Below are 18350 nucleotides of genomic sequence, written 5' to 3'. Positions count from 1 at the left end.
GAAAAAGAGATTGCCACGACTTATAAAGTGCCCAAATATTTCGGACTACACGTTTCACGCCCTTTTCTTTTTCTTTTTAATTTAATTAAATTAAAATTTTCTCTCCGCCCGCCGCTCTCCCCAGAAAAACTAGGGTTTTAAAGAAGGGGGGTTTCACTCTTATCCTCCGCCTGAAGAAGAAGAAGAAGATGAGCAACGATAACTTGAACATGTCCGATCTCACCGCCGGTATGTAATGACAGGCTGATTCCTTTTGTTTTTTTTAATTCTTCTTCAGGATTTATTGAAAAATCCTTCTCTTTTTTTTGGTGTGGTTTTGCTTATGTAGCCCTTAACGTTGAGGATCGTGCAGGCCTTGTCAATGCTCTTAAGGTCAGTTCTAGACTTAAAGATTGAATTTTTATAGCAAAAGGATTTGGTTTTGATGATTGTGTCTGATTCTTGATTTTGATGTGTTGTGCAGAACAAGTTGCAGAATTTAGCTGGACAACACTCGGATGTCCTTGAGAACTTGACTCCCATTGTCAGGAAGCGTGTCGAGGCTCTAAGAGAGATTCAGGCTAGTCAAATCTTCAACCTTTTATTTTTATTCTTTTGCGTTTGGTATGAAGTAATTAGCAGTGCTCTGATGAGAAATTCCCAAATATTATCTGATTCCTTTTTTTTTAATATACATTGCAGAACCAACATAATGAAATTGAAGCAAAGTTTTTCGAGGAAAAGGCAGCTCTTGAAGCTAAGTATCAAAAGTTGTATCAGCCTTTTTATACCAAGGTCAAAAAAATAAATAATGATCTAATAGTTTTCTTTAGATCCTTACTTCTTAAACTTGTCTCTTTTTGTATGATTATTGTTGGTTCTGCTTTTTTTTCTAACGTGATGATCACATACAGCGGTATGAGATTGTGAACGGTGTGGTTGAAGTTGAAGGTGCACCTGAAGAAGAAGATAAAGCTGCTGAAGGTAGTGTCTTATCAGTTTACTTACACTGGTTATGTGTGTTTTAGCTTCCAAATCATAATGTTTGATGAACATCTGTGCAGAGAAAGGAGTACCTGACTTCTGGCTTATTGCACTCAAGAACAATGAAATAACTACTGAGGAGGTTCGTTCGTTACTCTTTTGTTTATGAAAAGACAGTTCTCTTTATGCCGATGTTGTTCCCCAATGATTGTAGATAACTGAGCGAGATGAAGGTGCTCTTAAGTATCTTAAGGATATCAAGTGGAACAAGGTTGAAGAGCCTAAAGGGTTCAAGCTTGAGTTCTTCTTTGATGAGAACCCTTACTTTAAGAACACTCTCTTGACCAAGACGTATCACATTATCGATGAAGATGAGCCTATCCTCGAGAAGGCCATCGGGACGGAGATTGAGTGGTATCCTGGAAAATGTTTGACTCAGAAGATCCTTAAAAAGAAGCCGAAGAAGGGATCCAAAAACACAAAGCCCATCACTAAGACTGAGGAGTGTGAGAGTTTCTTTAACTTCTTCAATCCACCGCAAGTTCCTGAGGACGAAGATGATCTTGATGAGGAATTGGTATGGCCATCATCCCCTAAAGCAGTTTAATTTTTTTTTTTTGTATTTAGAATTGCGTTAACTTGATTCTTCTTGCACAGGCTGAGGAACTCCAAGGTCGAATGGAGCAGGACTATGATATTGGGTCTGTATCCTTTCTTACTTCATCTTTACTTCTCTTTGCTCTTTTAGTTCTCAGTTGTGGGATCTGAATCTGTGCACTGTTGTTTATCATGTAGATCAACCATTAAAGAGAAAATTATCTCGCATGCTGTGTCATGGTTCACTGGTGAAGCTGTTGACGAAGATGACCTTGAGATGGATGATGATGAGGAGGACGAAGAGGATGAGGAGGAGGACGAAGAGGAAGATGAAGAGGACGAGGATGATGATGATGATGATGAGGAAGAAGAGGAAGAGAAAGGAAAGAAGAGCAGAAAGAAGGTACTATGTGGTTAATACTTTTCTGTTTCTCTTGACCGTAGGATCTACTTCTTGTTGATTGTTTAACCTGTGGATATTTTTTCTCTGTGAACAGAAGTCTGGAAGAAGTCAACTTGGGGAAGGTCAGCAAGGTGAGAGGCCACCGGAGTGTAAGCAGCAGTGAGTAAACTTCTCAGGCGAAGAAGAAGAGTCGGGTCTTCTTTGTGTTTCTTAATTTGCAGAGTCGTGGTCTGGTTTGTATGATTATTTTATCAAGTTTTGGGTGGTGGTTTGCTAAAAAAAAAAAGCTGGTTATTTGGTTTGGTTTGTGTCTGATTTTTCATTTGCATTGTGTTCTCTCATGAACTGGTTTGAGCAATATATTTTGTCGTTTTCGTTCCCAATTTATATATTCTTTTAAGTTGATCGAATGATCTCATTGTCATTCGTAGAACAAATTCCATTTGGATATTGTGTTGGGTTCACTTTGGTTTGGATTCATTCTTAACTGCAACAATCAAACCGAAATGAAAATTTCTCTATTCTGTCATCGTCATACCATATACTATCTCTCTGTTTTCTCGCATTTCACTTTCACAAATCACGAAAACCAAATAGCACAACATCAATGATCCAAGAAAACAGCAAAAATCAAATGCCAAATGTTTTGGGCCGGATATGGCAGGAGTAATATAAAAACAAAAACCAAGATTACTAAACCGTAAATGTACTTAAACCGATCAATATAATTTATCGATTTAAGTAAACCAACTAATGAGCCGGTTTTGTACTTTGTCTTTTGAAGACAGGACAGGAGGACAAGAGCCTCCGTGGACTTGTTGTAAGAAAACCGATCAATAAAAAATTGGCGAGGGAAACGAGAGAACCTAAAACCCTAAAAACTCGTCAGCTTTTCCGAGTAGTTTTCGAATTCACTGTTTACATTCTGGTGAGAAAGAAAGAAAGAAGCTTTATAAGTGTCTTTCTATGGCGGGGATTCTCCGAAACGCGTCTTCACTGAGACGCTCTCTTCTCTCTTCTGAGGTATCTTTATTTATTTGCGAGAAATTAAACACTGTCGTTTTCACGGCTTAATTCAATTGGGAGTTTGGAATTTTGCAGGTATCTACTACTAGAGGAGGTGTGGTTGGCACATCGTTTCAGCTCCTCCGAGGTTTTGCTGCCAAAGGTTAGTTAAAGCTTTTACCTTTACTTAAACTGCTTTATTAGTCTAATTAAAGCTTGTGCCTTTGGCTCATTGTCCTTCTTACCGTCAAGGTTTCTTGCCATTAATACTGCTTTTTTATCTTTTTGGAAGCTAAAAAGAAATCAAAGTCAGATGGAAGTACGTCATCTGAAGAAGGTATGTCGAAAAAGGAGATAGCTCTGCAGCAAGCACTTGATCAGATAACCACTTCCTTCGGCAAAGGCTCTATCATGTGGCTCGGTCGTGCTGTTTCTCCTAGAGATGTCCCCGTTTACTCTACCGGCTCTTTTTCCCTCGATCTAGCCTTAGGTGTCGGTGGCCTTCCCAAGGTAATCATATTCTCTCTTCGATGTAGTCCTCCTAGTCTCAGCCTTTGAGTGGCTTTCTTGTTGTTCCTAGGGACGTGTTGTGGAGATATACGGTCCTGAAGCATCTGGCAAAACAACACTCGCTCTTCATGTTATTGCTGAAGCTCAAAAACAAGGAGGTTGTTTGTTTACATGTTTCTTTTTAAAACTCTTTTGATTGGATTTCAAAAGGTGTGATGTTCTTTTTTGCTTGTGTGTACAGGAACGTGTGTATTTGTAGATGCTGAGCATGCGCTTGACTCGTCGCTTGCTAAGGCAATCGGTGTGAATACAGAGAACCTGCTTCTCTCGCAGCCTGATTGTGGTGAACAGGCACTTAGTCTTGTCGACACTTTGGTCCGAAGTGGTTCCGTTGATGTTATTGTTGTTGATAGTGTAAGTATGAATAATGGATCCATGAGTTTAGGTCTCTCTCTCCTCTCACAGGTTTCGTGTGATTTCTTTTTAACAGGTGGCTGCTCTTGTGCCTAAAGGAGAGCTTGAGGGAGAGATGGGTGATGCACATATGGCTATGCAAGCCAGATTGATGAGTCAAGCTTTGCGTAAACTTAGCCACTCTTTATCCTTATCACAAACCCTTCTCATCTTTATTAACCAGGTGAGAGCTAAACTTTCTACATTCGGAGGATTTGGAGGTCCGACAGAAGTAACATGCGGTGGGAACGCCTTGAAGTTCTACGCTTCCATGCGTCTCAATATCAGGCGAGTGGGACTTGTCAAGAAAGGTGAAGATGTAAGTTATTCCAAAACCTGCTCATAAACTGCATTTGCTTGTGTTTGAAAGTTGACATTGTATGCTTTTGCTTGTGCAGACGACGGGGAGTCAAGTTGCTGTGAAGATAGTGAAGAACAAACTCGCGCCGCCTTTTAGAACGGCGCAGTTTGAGCTCGAGTTTGGGAAAGGAATCTGCAAGGTCACGGAGATTATCGAGCTGAGCATTAAGCACAAGTTCGTCGCCAAAAACGGAACGTTCTACAATCTGGACGGGAAGAACTACCATGGGAAAGAGGCTTTGAAGAAGTTTCTGAGACTGAATGAGTCGGTTCAAGAAGAGCTCATGACCAAGCTCAAAGAAAAGCTCATTGTCGATGAAGCTGCAGATAAGGAATCTGAATCTGAGGAAGAGGATTCTGGTCGAGTTTTGGTTTCAACTGAGAACACAGATGATGAAGAAGCACCAGCTCTAGTTGTTGCTACTGCTACAGTTGTTGAATCATGATCAGTCAGTCACCTCCGGTTTAAGGATAATATTCTTCTTTCGGTTTAATGTGGATTGGGTTCGGTTTTCCCTCCCCCGTGTAATTTATGCGAGTTAATCACTTTTACATGTATTGTTGAGATTTTTTTTTTGTAGTTTTATAGGGAAAGTTTAATGTTTTAAGGAAAAACTGAACATTTATGTTATATCCTAGTATAAGATATTCATATGTGTTAATTTCTTAGCAACATGGCACAGAGGAAAAGAAAATATAAAAAAAAGAATAGTTACCGTCATCCGAGGTTTTAAAGAAAGACAATTCTCAAATAGCTTTTTAAGTTTTTTTTACAAAATATCTCTAAAAAAAATGATCAAAATAGTTTTTTTTTAAATTTTTAATATTTATATTTTATTTTTTTTTAAATTTGAAATTCTATCTCTAAGAACTCACTCCTCAATTGTAAAACTCTAAATTTACATTAGTTAATTATATGATAAAAATACATATTTTGGTCATTTTTATCTTTTAATAAACTTTATTTTGACCATTTTATTTATTTATTATTATTTTGTGATAAAAACTTAAAAAATGCTATACTAGAAAATTTCTCTTTAAAAAATTGAGAATATTTTCTTAATACTGACTCTTGCTATCGCGTTATCTATATTCAGCAAATTGTCTTTTGTACTTATAGTAAATTACTAAATTTAATTAATAATAATTTCAAATTTTAATTAATAAATTTGTAATCAATAATTTAAGAAGAAATATCTTATGATAACACTAAATTTATAATTTATATTTATATATATTTAAAATAATTATCAACATATATATTAAAATATTACTACTCTAAATTAGGATAAAATTATTTTATTTTATTATTCAGTAAAATAATATGTTTTCTGATTAAGAGAACAAGGGAAACTGTGATGGTTTTGTTTTGTCTGTAAAAGCAAGTGAGAGAGAGAGATAAAGTCTTGTCTCGCTAAAGCTAGAGAGAGAGACTAAAATCAATAAAAAGACTCCCAAAAAAAGGAAACAAATGGAGAGCGACGAAGCGGAAGCGGCAGGAGCAGCGTCGCCGAGCGGAGGAACCGTGACACCGGCGCCGAAGAAGAGAGGGCGGAAACCTAAGAGCAAGGAAGAGTCTCAGACGCAGGAGGAGAGGGGTGGGAAAATGAAGGAAAGCGGGAAGAAAACGAAGCAGGAGGAGCAGAGTGTGGACGAGAAGTACACTCAGTGGAAAGGTCTCGTCCCCATTCTCTACGATTGGCTCGCCAATCACAACCTCGTCTGGCCTTCCCTCTCTTGCAGGTCCTTTCTCTCTCTCTACTTCTTCTTCTAGGGTTTCCTGGATTGAATTGCCTCAATTGGCAAATATTTGATGAAGTCATTAGTTCTCTTGTGCTAAGAGGTTTCGTTTGTTGTTTGGCCATTGGCAGATGGGGTCCACAGCTTGAACAAGCAACGTACAAGAATCGACAGCGTCTTTACCTCTCAGAACAAGTAAGGTTTTTTTAGCTTTCTCCTGTATCTTACTTGCCCGCTTAACATTTGTTGGCTCATGAGAATATTTTTTATAATTTTGTCACTAGACTGATGGCAGTGTGCCCAACACTCTAGTCATAGCGAATTGCGAAGTTGTTAAGCCAAGAGTCGCTGCCGCAGAGCACATATCTCAGGTACTAATTTTTCTACAATGGATATCCTGTTGTGATGTGACATTTGGTTACCTCCATCTTCTGAAAATGTGTGTGTTTTTTTGTTCAGTTCAACGAAGAAGCACGTTCTCCATTTGTGAAGAAGTTCAAGACCATCATTCACCCTGGAGAGGTATCTCTAGATATTCATGTATCATCAACATTGTTGGTTCTAGTTCTGTTTTTTTTTTTGTATCTGCCCCACTGTTTAAACAAGTCCATGAATTTACTAGAAAGTATAAAAACCCTGTTTGATGCAAATATCCATCACTAATTTTGGTATTGCAGGTTAACAGAATCAGGGAACTCCCACAAAACAGTAAGATTATTGCTACTCACACCGACAGTCCTGATGTAAGTGCTGCTCCTTCTTCTATTTCAAGTGTATCGTTTTCATACTTGTTTCTGAATAAGATTATGTTGATTCCAGGTTCTCATTTGGGATGTTGAAACCCAACCAAACCGTCATGCTGTCCTTGGAGCTGCTACTTCCCGTCCTGATTTGGTAATGTCCACAATCTTGTCGCAAATCGTTCGTTCCTTGCGGGTTATTCTTTATTTTCTTTTTGTCTTACCCTCATCATTTTTGTTACAGATATTAACTGGACATCAAGACAATGCTGAATACGCTCTTGCAATGTGCCCAACCGAACCCTTTGTCCTCTCTGGAGGTCTGTGTTTCTCTAGTTTCTTATCCTTTTTGTTTGTCAGTTTCTCATACAAAGGTTCTTTATTTCTCTTAGGCAAGGACAAGTCGGTTGTTTTGTGGAGTATCCAGGACCACATCACAACGGCTGCTAGTACAGATTCCAAATCATCTGGATCCATCATCAAACAGACTGGTGAAGGTGGTGATAAGACTGAGAGTCCTTCTCTTGGCCCGCGAGGTGTATATCATGGCCATGATGATACCGTTGAAGATGTCGCTTTCAGCCCCACTAGGTAGAACAATCCCCCTCCTTTTCATCTCGCTTTTTTTTTCATGCCTTTTCTGATGATGCTTCTGGTGAATTTTAGTGCACAAGAGTTCTGCAGTGTCGGTGACGATTCTTGCCTTATACTATGGGATGCAAGAACAGGCACTAGCCCTGTCACCAAGGTAGTTAATTCTATTAAATTGTTTTGAAGTTTCTTGCCTTTTGTTTACTTTATCTTTGTTTTTGTGTGTGTCTTTATCAGGTTGAAAAGGCGCACGATGCTGATCTTCATTGTGTCGATTGGAACCCTCATGATGACAATCTCATCCTGACAGGGTATGTTGATTAATGCACACGTAGTGTATCTAATTAAGATATCCATACATGTACTCATTAGGGTATAGTTGTTGTATGTTGTCAGGTCTGCAGACAACACTGTTCGGTTGTATGATCGTAGGAATCTGACCTCAAATGGAGTGGGTACGCCTATTTACAAATTTGAAGGCCACAAAGCTGCTGTTCTTTGCGTTCAGGTTTTCAATTAACACCTCTTAATGTTTTCTTGTTTCATCATCTCACTTTTATCTAACTGAGGACCGTTTTGGTAAAAATCAATTCAGTGGTCTCCTGATAAGTCATCTGTTTTTGGGAGTTCCGCAGAAGATGGTCTCTTGAACATCTGGGATTATGACAGGGTGTGTATACAATTCATTCAGATAATGTCTGAAATTAATCTTTTGTTCGCTATCATCACTGAAAGCTATTCATCGTACTCATGTTTGGTTCCATCAGGTCAGTAAGAAGTCTGATCGTGCAGCTAAAAACCCTGCGGGGCTCTTCTTCCAGCATGCTGGGCACAGGTTCTTAAAGACTTGATTGTAACTCTCTCATTTGGTTTCTCATTTACTTGCTTCTAAGTTGTCTTGTTTATATACATTTTCTTAGGGACAAAGTAGTTGATTTCCACTGGAATGCGGAGGACCCTTGGACAATTGTCAGTGTTTCTGATGACTGTGAGACTACTGGTGGAGGTGGAACACTGCAGGTAACTCTTTTTCTCTGTATCCTTGTTTGAGCAACTTCGTCCATAAATATGTGTGTTTATAACTTATCTTCTTTCTTTGATAGATATGGCGGATGAGTGACTTGATTTACAGACCGGAAGAGGAAGTTCTGGCAGAATTGGAGAAGTTCAAGTCGCATGTTATGACATGTGCCTCCAAGCCTTGAGGGGAAGGAAAATAAATAAAAGTACCATTGTCTATCTGTCTATCTTATCCGCCTATTTGGTGGTTTAGTTGTCGGTTTAGCAAGGAATCTTGTTTTTGTTGTTTAAAAAAAAAGAGGCTGGTTTGTGTGTTTGAGATATTGGTAGCTTTTAAGACCTTTCCAAATCGTTTAGGGGTACATGGTTTTGGTTCTGTTTTCTCAAGACTCTTTTAAGTGATATTTTCTTCAGCTTAGATGTTATTAACCGAAGTAACTCTGTGTTTTGGTTTTATTTTGCATTGCATTGAAAATCAGCCTGAACCGAAGTAGTATTATGTCTGAAATTAAACCAGCTTCAAAATATGAAATTGGCATTGAACTTTGTGATAGCAGTAGTATGGGGTGCGGAAGATGTTCTACACCGTGTGTGCTAATTACATTTTTGAATCTGTAAAACAATTAACGTAATATCACTATTATTATAGCATTTAAAAATAAAAATAAACCCGACTTTATATTTTTCGAATCTGTGCTTTTCATTTCTTTGGAAGGATTTGTCCTAACGAAATTATCGTATTGATACTTTGATAGTAGTAAGTAGTAGCAATCAAACGTAAACACATCTAACTAATACTAAAAGGGGAATATGGTGAGTGGAGAGAGTGTCCACATCAGCATAAAAATTCCTACCAATCAGAGAGCATCATTTCATTGGGTCACGACCAATTATACATTCTTTAATCTATATGTTCGGCCCTATAATTAAAATTAAGCCCAAAAAGTTCAGCTATAAGATTGCCAAATCGACCTTCCTCCTCCCTCCCCTTGATCGCCGGTTTCTACCGTCCACAGTTGTTACACACATCTTACTTACTGCTACAATCAATTACTTCCCCAAAGCATTGAATCCTCAACATAATCCCATCGATGTTCTTCTTCCCCTCCCTCTTCTATATAACCTTATGAATCCATTATCCATTCAAGCCACACTTCTCCGCTTTTCAACACAAACAGATCATAACAATGGCTTCCAATCAATGAAGGCAAATCGTCCCTCCCCTAACGTCTGGCTTCTCCTTTAGCTCTATATTACTTTTAGTAACAGCAAGGTAAGTAGGATTAGTGTTTTCTTCCCGTCCTTTAGTTGTCTGGGATTCTAATTTGGGATTTGATTCTGAAGTTAATAGACAGATGGAGCGGTAGAGAGGGTTAACGTCGGCGGAGTCAAGACATGTACCAAAATTATTGCAGGTTGTGCACACGACGAGAAGAGCGAAGACCGGTTCGGAGGGGATTCTGACGTTTTTGACGTCTGTGGCGATCAGAGTGTTTAGAATGTTTTTTTTTTTTAACGTCTCATTAATTATGCTATTATAACGATGAGAAATATTACATAGACGATTTTACAGCCGACAATTCTACCATCATATGAGAATGCACGTCTGACTGCATCGCTCCGAGCCGCCCTATGAGATCATGTTCGATGATACGCCCTTGCACCATGCTGAAGACCTCTTGTAACCTTTTTTCTCCATGATCTGCATAATTTGCGTTTTCTGGGGTTTGAACCCTAGACCTCTTGGTGTAGAAGTATTAATGAACCCTTAATCAAACCACTGGACTAAGGGGGCTTCCACGAGTGTTTAGAATGTTTAGCTAACAAAAATGAGGATTTTTATTTCAGGTTCTTGCCCCCAGAAACTTATCGGCCAAGCGAAAAACGTATGATTATCGAAGGTTAGCGACTAATGTTCAGTTGGCGTTTATCTTTGATTCATGGTCACTTTGATTATCCTCATCATGTTTGCAATATATTAATCAGACGGTTCTCTTTGATTCATCAAGAAACTTTTGAAGTTTTCTTTCAAGTAATATCAGTTGGAGTGCAAGGTGAGAAGAGAACAGATTCTATGTCGTTTCTCATCGCGCAGTTACAAGCCAAGACAGAATGACTGCAAATTGGTAAACTTCTTACTTTTCTTATTACCGATCTATATAGAACCCGTTTGACCATTCGACTTGCTACTTTGTTGATGTGAATACTTAAGGTTGGTCAATTCAGTTATTGTGAGTATTTTTTATATTTGAGAACTTTAGGACTGTTTGTTTCATGTATTTGAGTATCTAAACTCATGTATATATGTATATTTCGTGTGTCTCATACCTGTTTAAACGTTTCTTCACTATCTGTGATGTAACTTTATGTCTCCATCAAATATAGACAAAAAGTATATTGATTCTTAGGATAAAAAGTATTTGTCTTCAGTGCTACGTATCATGGGTGGCCTTCCTGTTTGCTTGGTTTAGTTGTGTAAACGCAAACACGAATCTGTATTGTGATTGTACTAAGATTGGTGGTGATTTTGCAGGCTCCAATTTTGAGCACAAGTTTCTGGATGATACTTTCCGGAAAATCTCTAACAGTATTCAAGGAGTAAACTCTCATGTGGTTCGAGACATTACATCAAAGCCTCCTTCAACGATCGAATGGGAATAAAAGATTTTGATCAGTTAAGGTATTGTATTTTAAAGATTCACTATGGTTTTAAGCTGTGTTTAATGATTCGCTATATGTTATTTTCTTGGATCAGAAAGAATTAGCTCAAAGGTTTGAGAGAGTTAAGTCTCTGGATCTGCATCCTACAGAACCATGGTAATTTTAAGCATTTGATTTTCTCTCATGGCTTAGTTGTAGTGACTGCAGAAAAACTTTGACCATTTGGTATTTGTAATTTTGTGGAGTAGTTTCTATACTTTTACCTTTATTTTCTGTTACGCATGAGCTGATATCACATTATTTTACAGGTTTCGAGCAAGTTCTATTCTGGAATTCTGTGTATTTGTAACTACTAGACACATGTGGGTGAATAATTTTTATTTTTAATCTGTTATCATATGCAGGGTAACCAAACGTGCAGCTGAAATATTATTTTATTTATGTGTTCTACGAGGTTTCACAGATTTATCATAGATTTGTAGGATGCTTTTATGATTCATAGACCTTATTCTAATCTGGATATTGTTTGATAATCCTCAGGTGATTGCAAAGTCATTCGAGGTGACCGATTTACCAAGTATCTCATCTTTCTTTCATCTGTTTTAGTAATAATGTAATAGTTTTATTTCTTTTTTTTTATGTATGTTTTATTTTTTCATTGATATCACCCAAATAGAGTTTAACATACAGAAGTAATGGCCACATTTTCAAAATTTGTAGGATTTTGATAAATAGTAAATTACTTATGATCATAGCTTTTGTTTTGTTGTGACTGAGACTTCTTTTGTCTGAACCTACGACATGTGGCTTCAAGAACAAAAATACACCAAGTCAAATACTCATAAAACAAAAGAAAACAGAGCAAGTGGATATTTGTTGCTACCGTATAGGAGATCTCCCAATCCCAACTACATACCGCAAAAGAATCATCCCCAAAAACCTAAAATGAAGACATGATCAACTCATCAGTGGTTCTAACAGGTTGGGGAAGAAGAACTGTATTGAGATTTACCTAAAGTGTTTTTCGTTACAAGATGATTTAAGATATCTGACATTTTTAAGAATTATAGGTTCATATAAATGTACGAGGTCTATAAGTTATATGCAGTTTGTACAAACCCAAATTTAATAAATGGGTATAAGTACAAGTCCTATAAATTATATGCAGTTTGTACAAACCTAAAGTAAAAATACATGTTTTCAAATACATTGTTCGATCACATTATTATTTAGGGATAAATACATGTGATGTTTCAAAATATAAATACTGATGTTACTAGGACAATGATAAATTTTACCCGCCCTTTGAAATTCTATCACATATTATATTTTCTTATTAATGTAGTTACAATTATATTTATTTGTGGTGAAATGGATTATTAATGACTCTCATTTAGTTTAATGAGTTTAAATAGGTTATGATTTATTAAATGTGATTTAACTTAAAGTTAGTGAAAACCATATTAACTCATTTACATATATATAAATATAATAGAAATATTAAAAATTAAAAATTTCAAATATTTTTCAAAAAAATTGTTCGGTTTCCGGTGCGGGTTGGGTTTGATATGAGTATTCAGATATAACACTATAAGAGCCGCTCGAGGATATAGGCTAGGTCTAACAGAGTATGAGAATTTGATTTTTGGGTTGATTCTGAGTCGGTTTTTTGGTATAAATATTCTTGACTAATTTTGTTAGGTAAATATTAAGAAAATATAATATGTTGCAAATTTTAGGAATAAACTTCTAAAATAATTTCTGAAATGCATATGACACAAGTGTATAATTATGCAATATGACATATTTAATATACTTACCAAAAATTATATTAAATTAAATTAATATTAAACATAATAGGGCAATTCTTCTAAATAGACAATTTTCAAGTTTTTATCACAAAAATAGATCACTAGAAGGAAAATGACCAAAATATTTTATTTAATAGGTAAAAAGACCGTAATACTCTAGATATATATATAAAACAAAAATAAATAATTTTTTATAGTTTTAGATTATATGTGTTCAAATTCGAACTTTTTATAATTTTTTTTTATAATTTTTTTTCAAATTTTCTTTTTGTAATCCGAAAATACTTTTTGAAACTATTTTCAAAAATTTTATTTTCAAATTTTTAATATTTATTTTTTATTTTATAAAATTTTAAATCTCAATCTCAAATCTCCACCCCTTAAATCTAAACCCTAAGGTTTGGATTAGTTAACCCTAGGGGTATAAGTGTATATTTACCTATTTCATGAAACATTTTGGTCATTTTGATCCTTAGAGTCTATATTTGTGACATAGATTTTTTTATTGCTATCCTAGGATATTTCCCAACATAATATGATTACAAAATAACACAAATATAAAAATTAATTTTCTCAAAAAAGTTAAAACAAAATACTGATTCAAGATTTAAAGATTTAATTGAGTGAAAATGATTAATTATAAAAACTATTATCATCCAAATATTTATCAAAAATATAGTAAAATATTTCTGAAATACAATACATTTATAACAAATATTAATATATTTATCTGAAATGAAGTTTATTTAACTACTTTAAAAAGGAACAATTTAAAAGCTAAAATCATATGTATATAAATAATAAATGCATCAAAATACAAAATATAGTAAAATTCATCGATTTAGAGAATCAAAATTAAAAATATTTAAGTATTGTCAATTTTTTTTAATGAATTTTTTAGTGTAAAGTAATCTAAACTATTTTTAAATATAAAAAATAATGATATAATCCGCGCGTAGCGCGGAGAAAAGATCTAGTTGACCATAAAATTACTGACCAGACGAATTCATAGAATAAAAAAATGCAATTGTTAAAGTCTCTTGACGAATTAGAGTCTTTGGAGACCCAATTGCAGAACCCACACCCACCTCATTAAGATCAGTCGAATATCAAAGCGAGAAAACTTATTCCCCCAAAAAGTAGAGACGGGAGAATCTAAAATTGCTTGACGAGGAAGCAAAATCAAAATCAAAATCAAAATCAAAATCACAAAGTAGAAGAAGAATACATCAAATTAGGAGTTTGAAATCTTAACAAATTCTTTTTATTAATCTCTCGAGAAGGAGGAAGGTGTGATAATACGGAAGATCCAAGTCGGGGGGGTTCGGAGTCGATGGAGCCGTCTCATTCCGGATCCCAACCGCCGCAGAAAGCGGTTCCGAGACTGGCTACAGTGGGATGGCGAACTATGTTGATCTTCAATCTCGGCCTTGCTGGTTTGTCTCCCTGAAAAAATGAAGTTTTAAGCTTTTACGTTCATAATGTGTTCGATGAAATGCCTAGCTGAGATCTTTTTATCAATGTATCAAGAAAATATGACATTTTCTTCTTAGCAATCATCACCTATAAGCTAGAATATGCTTTTAAGTAGAGTTTGATTCGCCATGCTCTCTCGTTGTTGATCTTTGTAGCGATATGAAAAAAAAAAACTTAAATGCAGTATCTTTATTGAATATAGGTCTTGTAAGTCTTTTGGTTCATGGACACATCTTATTGTATTGTACTCATCTTTTCACTGGTAGAAAACTATAAGCTTGGTGTGAATCAGAATCTTGAAAAGCATGTTTGATGTCTGTCATTGTAAGCAGTCTCAATATGATATTAGCATTCATGTTGTTCCATTCCACTTCAGTGTTTGCTAATCTTTTTTCATGTGTTTCTCTGCAGCTTTTATATTTGCGAAGAAACGAGAAAAGGACATTGATGTGGGCGACAAAATGGGAGTTAAAAAGGGCAGTAAAGGTGCGAAAAAGAGTGTTGTTAACACCGAAGCCGAGATGAAAGTTGCAGAAACTGACAAGGCTAAGATACCAGAGGCTGCAGTAGTGGACAAGGAAGAAGCCAAACCGATCCCTAAACACGATGATCCTCTGTTTGAGTTTGCGGATGCAGCAGCTGATGAGCTGGTGTTTCAGGGTGCGGCGAGTGAGCCTGTAAAGGTAGCAAGGAAACCGATTCCAGAAGATGAGCAAAGGGAGCTTTTCAAGTGGATCCTGGAAGAGAAAAGGAAGACAGAACCAAAAGACAGGAAAGATAAGAAGCGTATCGACGAAGAGAAAGCTGTCTTGAAACAGTTTATTCGGGCAGAGAGGGTTCCCAAACTTCTCCCTGATGATTCTGTTGATTCTTCTCTACGTGATTGGGACAAATTCTTCTCCAAGTAGAGAGAAACAAACATAAGAGACTAGTCTACTTGTTTTTTTTTGTTGGTACCCTCATTTCCTTTTTACTACTTTGATTGTTTAGCTTGGGCATCCGGGTTTGGATCCAACGGTTAGTTCAGTTTAGTTAACACACTTTTTCGATTAATCAATTCGCTTAAAAAGCTTGTCAAATTGAACTGGAAAAGGATATGTTCAATATTCTACCTAAACTAAGAGAAGTTTTTGGTTTCAGTTTATTTTCGATTAAAATTTGGATCACTTCATTTAGTTTTACTTATTTCAGTGTAAATTTTGGTTATAACTGATATGATTTGATTATAACTTTTAAAAATAAAAAAATCGAACTAACCAATTGTTGAACCAGTAACCAATTTTTAATTCTGCCAAATGGAACCATACTCATAACTGAATTTAAACCCAAAACTATAAGTTTGGCTAGATTAATTTGGTTTGATAGATTCGGTTCCCCCAGACCTCTGAATGTGATATCTTATCAAACGTTTGGGTGATTATTCAATTTTTAAAACAATCGAGCAATTTAGAATAGTTTTTAAATAATCAGAGGGTATATATGCAAAAGAGGTAAATTATTTGATTAGGTATAAATAGCTTAAACCCTAACCTGTTACTCAGTTAGCTGAACTCATCATCATCTTCTTCACAAAACTAAAACTCCAACAAACAGAATCATCAGAAGAGGCAAAAAATGGTTCGCAGCATAAATCCTAAGAAAGCAAAGAGGAAGAACAAGGTTTGAACTTTCTCTTGTTCAATCTTTTTTTTTCTTCAAAAAATCAAAACATAACAGCGTGAATTTGGATGATAGAATAAGGGAGAAGCGTCTTCTTCGTCGATACCGTCGATGCCAACAAGGGTTTGGCAGCCAGGTGTGGATAAGCTCGAAGAGGGAGAAGAGCTTCAGTGCGACCCTTCTGTTTACAATTCCCTTCATGGCTTCCATGTTGGTTGGCCCTGTTTGAGGTAATCTAGATTGATATGAGAAAAATGTTATTTTCATAAATTTTAAAACTTTTTAATTTTTTGTTGTTGCAGTTTTGACATTTTAGGTGATAAGTTGGGTTTGAACAGAACAGAGTTTCCTCACACATTGTATATGGTGGCTGGGACTCAGGTGAGTCTTTCTACTTCTTTATATTTTCAACTATGTTTTTTGCTTCTAGAATCTTCCTTTAGTTGAATGGTTTCTTTTCCCCTCCATTTTTTAGGCTGAGAAAGCACCTTCAAACTCCATAGGAGTATTTAAAATCAGCAACGTGTCTGGTAAAAGACGCGATGTAGTGCCTAAGACGCTAGTGAATGGTGATGATGCTATGGAGGATGAGGAGGATGAAGATGAGGACAGTGATAGCGATGAGGAAAGCGAAGATGGAGGAGCTTCCACTGTTCCAATTATTCAGGTCACTATTGTTTCTTTCTAACTGAATTTGAGAGAGCGTCATCATGGTTCTCATTTTTTTTTTAAATTGATTGATGAACAGGTCCGCAGGGTTGCTCACCATGGATGTGTTAACCGCATTCGCGCAATGCCACAGAGTCCTCATATCTGTGTCTCTTGGGCAGATTCTGGTCATGTTCAAGTAAGATAATGTTTTTTTTTTGTCTACTTGGTCGTTACATGTTTTTATATGTGTCTCTGAGAAACTGATTTTGTGGGGGAGGTGTGGGACATGAGCTCTCATCTTAATGCTTTAGCGGAGTCAGAAACAGAAGGCAAAGATGGAACTTCGCCGGTTCTTAACCAAGCTCCCTTAGTTAACTTCTCTGGCCACAAAGACGAAGGTTATGCTATTGATTGGAGTCCTGCAACCCCTGGAAGACTTCTTTCCGGTATTAGTTTTGTCTTTAGAAATTTTCAACAATTTACATGTTTTTTTGAATATAGTCAATGTTTATTTATTTGATTTGTTCTCTACCGGTTAAGGTGACTGCATGAGTATGATTCATTTGTGGGAGCCAGCTTCTGGTTCATGGACTGTTGATCCCATTCCGCTTGCCGGACACACTGCAAGTGTTGAAGATTTACAAGTAAAAACTTTCAGCTTTTTGAAGCTAAATTGTGTGTGTATGTGTGTTCTACTGTTTGGCTGAATATTGTTTCTCCTCTGTTTACAGTGGAGTCCAGCTGAAGCGAACGTGTTTGCATCATGTTCTGTGGACAAGACCGTTGCAGTTTGGGATGTCAGAGCTGGGAAGTCACCTGCATTATCTTTCAAGGCACATGATGCAGATGTGAATGTCATCTCATGGAACAGGTTTTGATGATGTTTTTTATTTTTGGTTTTCTTGCAAATTTGGCTCATTCCTTGTTGGTTTGTTTCCCTCTTTTTCATGAAGGCTGGCTAGTTGCATGTTGGCATCAGGGAGTGATGATGGAGCATTCTCTATCCATGATCTTAGAGTTATCAAGGATGGAGATGCTAAGGTAGCACATTTTGAGTATCATAAGCATCCTATCACGTCGATTGAGTGGAGCGCTCATGAATCCTCAACACTTGCAGTCTCTTCCGGGGATAACCAGCTCACGTAAGAAGCCCCCCACAGCTTATACATTGGTAATATCCATCCCTACTGTCTGTCTGATGGGTTTGTGGCTAATCTGGCAGGATATGGGATTTATCCTTGGAGAAGGATGAAGAAGAGGAAGCAGAGTTCAAAGCACAGACCAAGGAACAAGTTAACACACCTCAAGACTTGCCTCCTCAGCTTCTCTTCGTTCACCAGGGGCAAAAGGACTTGAAGGAACTTCACTGGCACAACCAGATTCCAGGGATGATCATCTCAACTGCTGCGGATGGTTTCAACATCTTGATGCCTTACAACATTCAGAACACACTTCCTGATCTCGCTCCCTGAAAAAGACTTTTTAAGTTTCTTTGTCTGCAAAAACTTTTTAAAGTACTGAGCCTTGTTTTGTTTTGTGGATGGCAAGTAGTATACTCTTTCTCAACTTTAAAGGTTTCTATCATCTGTCGGTTGTTTTCAATTTGTGTGACAAAATGTCAAAGCAAGTTTTGAAAAGCATTCTCTTCTCCTTTTATTTCACAACTTTGAAGCTGACAAAATGTTAAAGAAAAAAGAAAGTTGTGATTAC

At 36.5% G+C, this 18350-nt stretch overlaps 5 protein-coding genes and 1 long non-coding RNA gene across 7 annotated transcripts; all 6 read left to right on the top strand.

The window, feature by feature from the left end:
- The first annotated feature begins 8 nt into the window (after positions 1-8).
- LOC103842640 (nucleosome assembly protein 1;2) lies at positions 9-2373 on the top strand. The gene is made up of 10 exons (XM_009119289.3): positions 9-228; positions 329-372; positions 464-559; positions 682-774; positions 894-963; positions 1044-1105; positions 1178-1540; positions 1621-1664; positions 1759-1963; positions 2058-2373. The coding sequence occupies exons 1-10, from the start codon at positions 189-191 to the stop codon at positions 2124-2126; spliced, it is 1086 nt and encodes a 361-aa protein (XP_009117537.1). The 5' UTR covers positions 9-188; the 3' UTR covers positions 2127-2373.
- Positions 2374-2622: 249 nt separating this feature from the next.
- LOC103842639 (DNA repair protein recA homolog 3, mitochondrial) lies at positions 2623-4956 on the top strand. Its single transcript, XM_009119288.3, has 7 exons — positions 2623-2986; positions 3065-3131; positions 3261-3478; positions 3549-3636; positions 3720-3892; positions 3969-4250; positions 4330-4956. Exons 1-7 carry the CDS (start codon positions 2930-2932, stop codon positions 4735-4737), a joined length of 1293 nt encoding a protein of 430 aa, XP_009117536.1. The 5' UTR covers positions 2623-2929; the 3' UTR covers positions 4738-4956.
- Positions 4957-5668: 712 nt separating this feature from the next.
- LOC103842638 (WD-40 repeat-containing protein MSI4) lies at positions 5669-8820 on the top strand. The gene is made up of 15 exons (XM_009119287.3): positions 5669-6034; positions 6163-6226; positions 6316-6402; positions 6491-6553; positions 6709-6774; positions 6851-6925; positions 7016-7091; positions 7164-7362; positions 7438-7519; positions 7600-7673; positions 7759-7870; positions 7958-8032; positions 8130-8197; positions 8283-8382; positions 8466-8820. Exons 1-15 carry the CDS (start codon positions 5763-5765, stop codon positions 8565-8567), a joined length of 1515 nt encoding a protein of 504 aa, XP_009117535.2. The 5' UTR covers positions 5669-5762; the 3' UTR covers positions 8568-8820.
- Positions 8821-10183: 1363 nt separating this feature from the next.
- LOC103842637 lies at positions 10184-11628 on the top strand. Its single transcript, XR_004451810.1, has 5 exons — positions 10184-10283; positions 10369-10508; positions 10916-11062; positions 11138-11199; positions 11352-11628. It is a non-coding gene; the product is annotated as an uncharacterized LOC103842637 (long non-coding RNA).
- Positions 11629-13248: 1620 nt separating this feature from the next.
- On the top strand, positions 13249-15487 carry LOC103842636. Of its 2 annotated transcripts, XM_033279149.1 has the most exons (3): positions 13249-14290; positions 14742-15269; positions 15353-15487. In XM_033279149.1, the coding sequence occupies exons 1-2, from the start codon at positions 14188-14190 to the stop codon at positions 15236-15238; spliced, it is 600 nt and encodes a 199-aa protein (XP_033135040.1). In that variant the 5' UTR covers positions 13249-14187; the 3' UTR covers positions 15239-15269; positions 15353-15487. The 2 variants fall into 2 exon arrangements, with proteins under 2 accessions (XP_033135040.1, XP_009117534.1); XM_009119286.3 differs by having other exon boundaries at positions 13254-14290; positions 14742-15474.
- Positions 15488-15711: 224 nt separating this feature from the next.
- Positions 15712-18294, top strand: LOC103842635 (glutamate-rich WD repeat-containing protein 1). The gene is made up of 10 exons (XM_009119285.3): positions 15712-15989; positions 16065-16219; positions 16292-16370; positions 16465-16656; positions 16738-16836; positions 16918-17086; positions 17181-17284; positions 17372-17511; positions 17594-17782; positions 17863-18294. Exons 1-10 carry the CDS (start codon positions 15945-15947, stop codon positions 18110-18112), a joined length of 1422 nt encoding a protein of 473 aa, XP_009117533.2. The 5' UTR covers positions 15712-15944; the 3' UTR covers positions 18113-18294.
- Positions 18295-18350: the final 56 nt, after the last annotated feature.

The sequence above is a fragment of the Brassica rapa genome, chromosome A09 (assembly GCF_000309985.2).
Source record: "Brassica rapa cultivar Chiifu-401-42 chromosome A09, CAAS_Brap_v3.01, whole genome shotgun sequence".
NCBI classification, from domain to species: domain Eukaryota; kingdom Viridiplantae; phylum Streptophyta; class Magnoliopsida; order Brassicales; family Brassicaceae; genus Brassica; species Brassica rapa.
Note: the sequence above shows the minus strand (reverse complement) of the source record. Positions and strands in the feature narration are given on the sequence as shown.

Coding starts and splice junctions, on each gene's coding strand:
- LOC103842640 (XM_009119289.3), top strand. CDS start 189: ATGAGCAACGATAACTTGAACATGTCCGATCTCACCGCCG. Junction 964..1,043: donor AGAAGATAAAGCTGCTGAAG/GTAGTGTCTTAT, acceptor ACATCTGTGCAG/AGAAAGGAGTACCTGACTTC. Junction 1,665..1,758: donor GAGCAGGACTATGATATTGG/GTCTGTATCCTT, acceptor TTTATCATGTAG/ATCAACCATTAAAGAGAAAA.
- LOC103842639 (XM_009119288.3), top strand. CDS start 2,930: ATGGCGGGGATTCTCCGAAACGCGTCTTCACTGAGACGCTCTCTTCTC. Junction 3,132..3,260: donor CCGAGGTTTTGCTGCCAAAG/GTTAGTTAAAGC, acceptor TCTTTTTGGAAG/CTAAAAAGAAATCAAAGTCA. Junction 3,479..3,548: donor GTGTCGGTGGCCTTCCCAAG/GTAATCATATTC, acceptor TGTTGTTCCTAG/GGACGTGTTGTGGAGATATA.
- LOC103842638 (XM_009119287.3), top strand. CDS start 5,763: ATGGAGAGCGACGAAGCGGAAGCGGCAGGAGCAGCGTCGCCGAGCGGA. Junction 6,403..6,490: donor CCGCAGAGCACATATCTCAG/GTACTAATTTTT, acceptor TTTTTTGTTCAG/TTCAACGAAGAAGCACGTTC. Junction 8,383..8,465: donor GTGGAGGTGGAACACTGCAG/GTAACTCTTTTT, acceptor TTTCTTTGATAG/ATATGGCGGATGAGTGACTT.
- LOC103842636 (XM_033279149.1), top strand. CDS start 14,188: ATGGAGCCGTCTCATTCCGGATCCCAACCGCCGCAGAAAGCGGTTCCG. Junction 14,291..14,741: donor CTTCAATCTCGGCCTTGCTG/GTTTGTCTCCCT, acceptor GTTTCTCTGCAG/CTTTTATATTTGCGAAGAAA.
- LOC103842635 (XM_009119285.3), top strand. CDS start 15,945: ATGGTTCGCAGCATAAATCCTAAGAAAGCAAAGAGGAAGAACAAG. Junction 17,285..17,371: donor CAAGTGTTGAAGATTTACAA/GTAAAAACTTTC, acceptor CTCTGTTTACAG/TGGAGTCCAGCTGAAGCGAA. Junction 17,783..17,862: donor TCCGGGGATAACCAGCTCAC/GTAAGAAGCCCC, acceptor CTAATCTGGCAG/GATATGGGATTTATCCTTGG.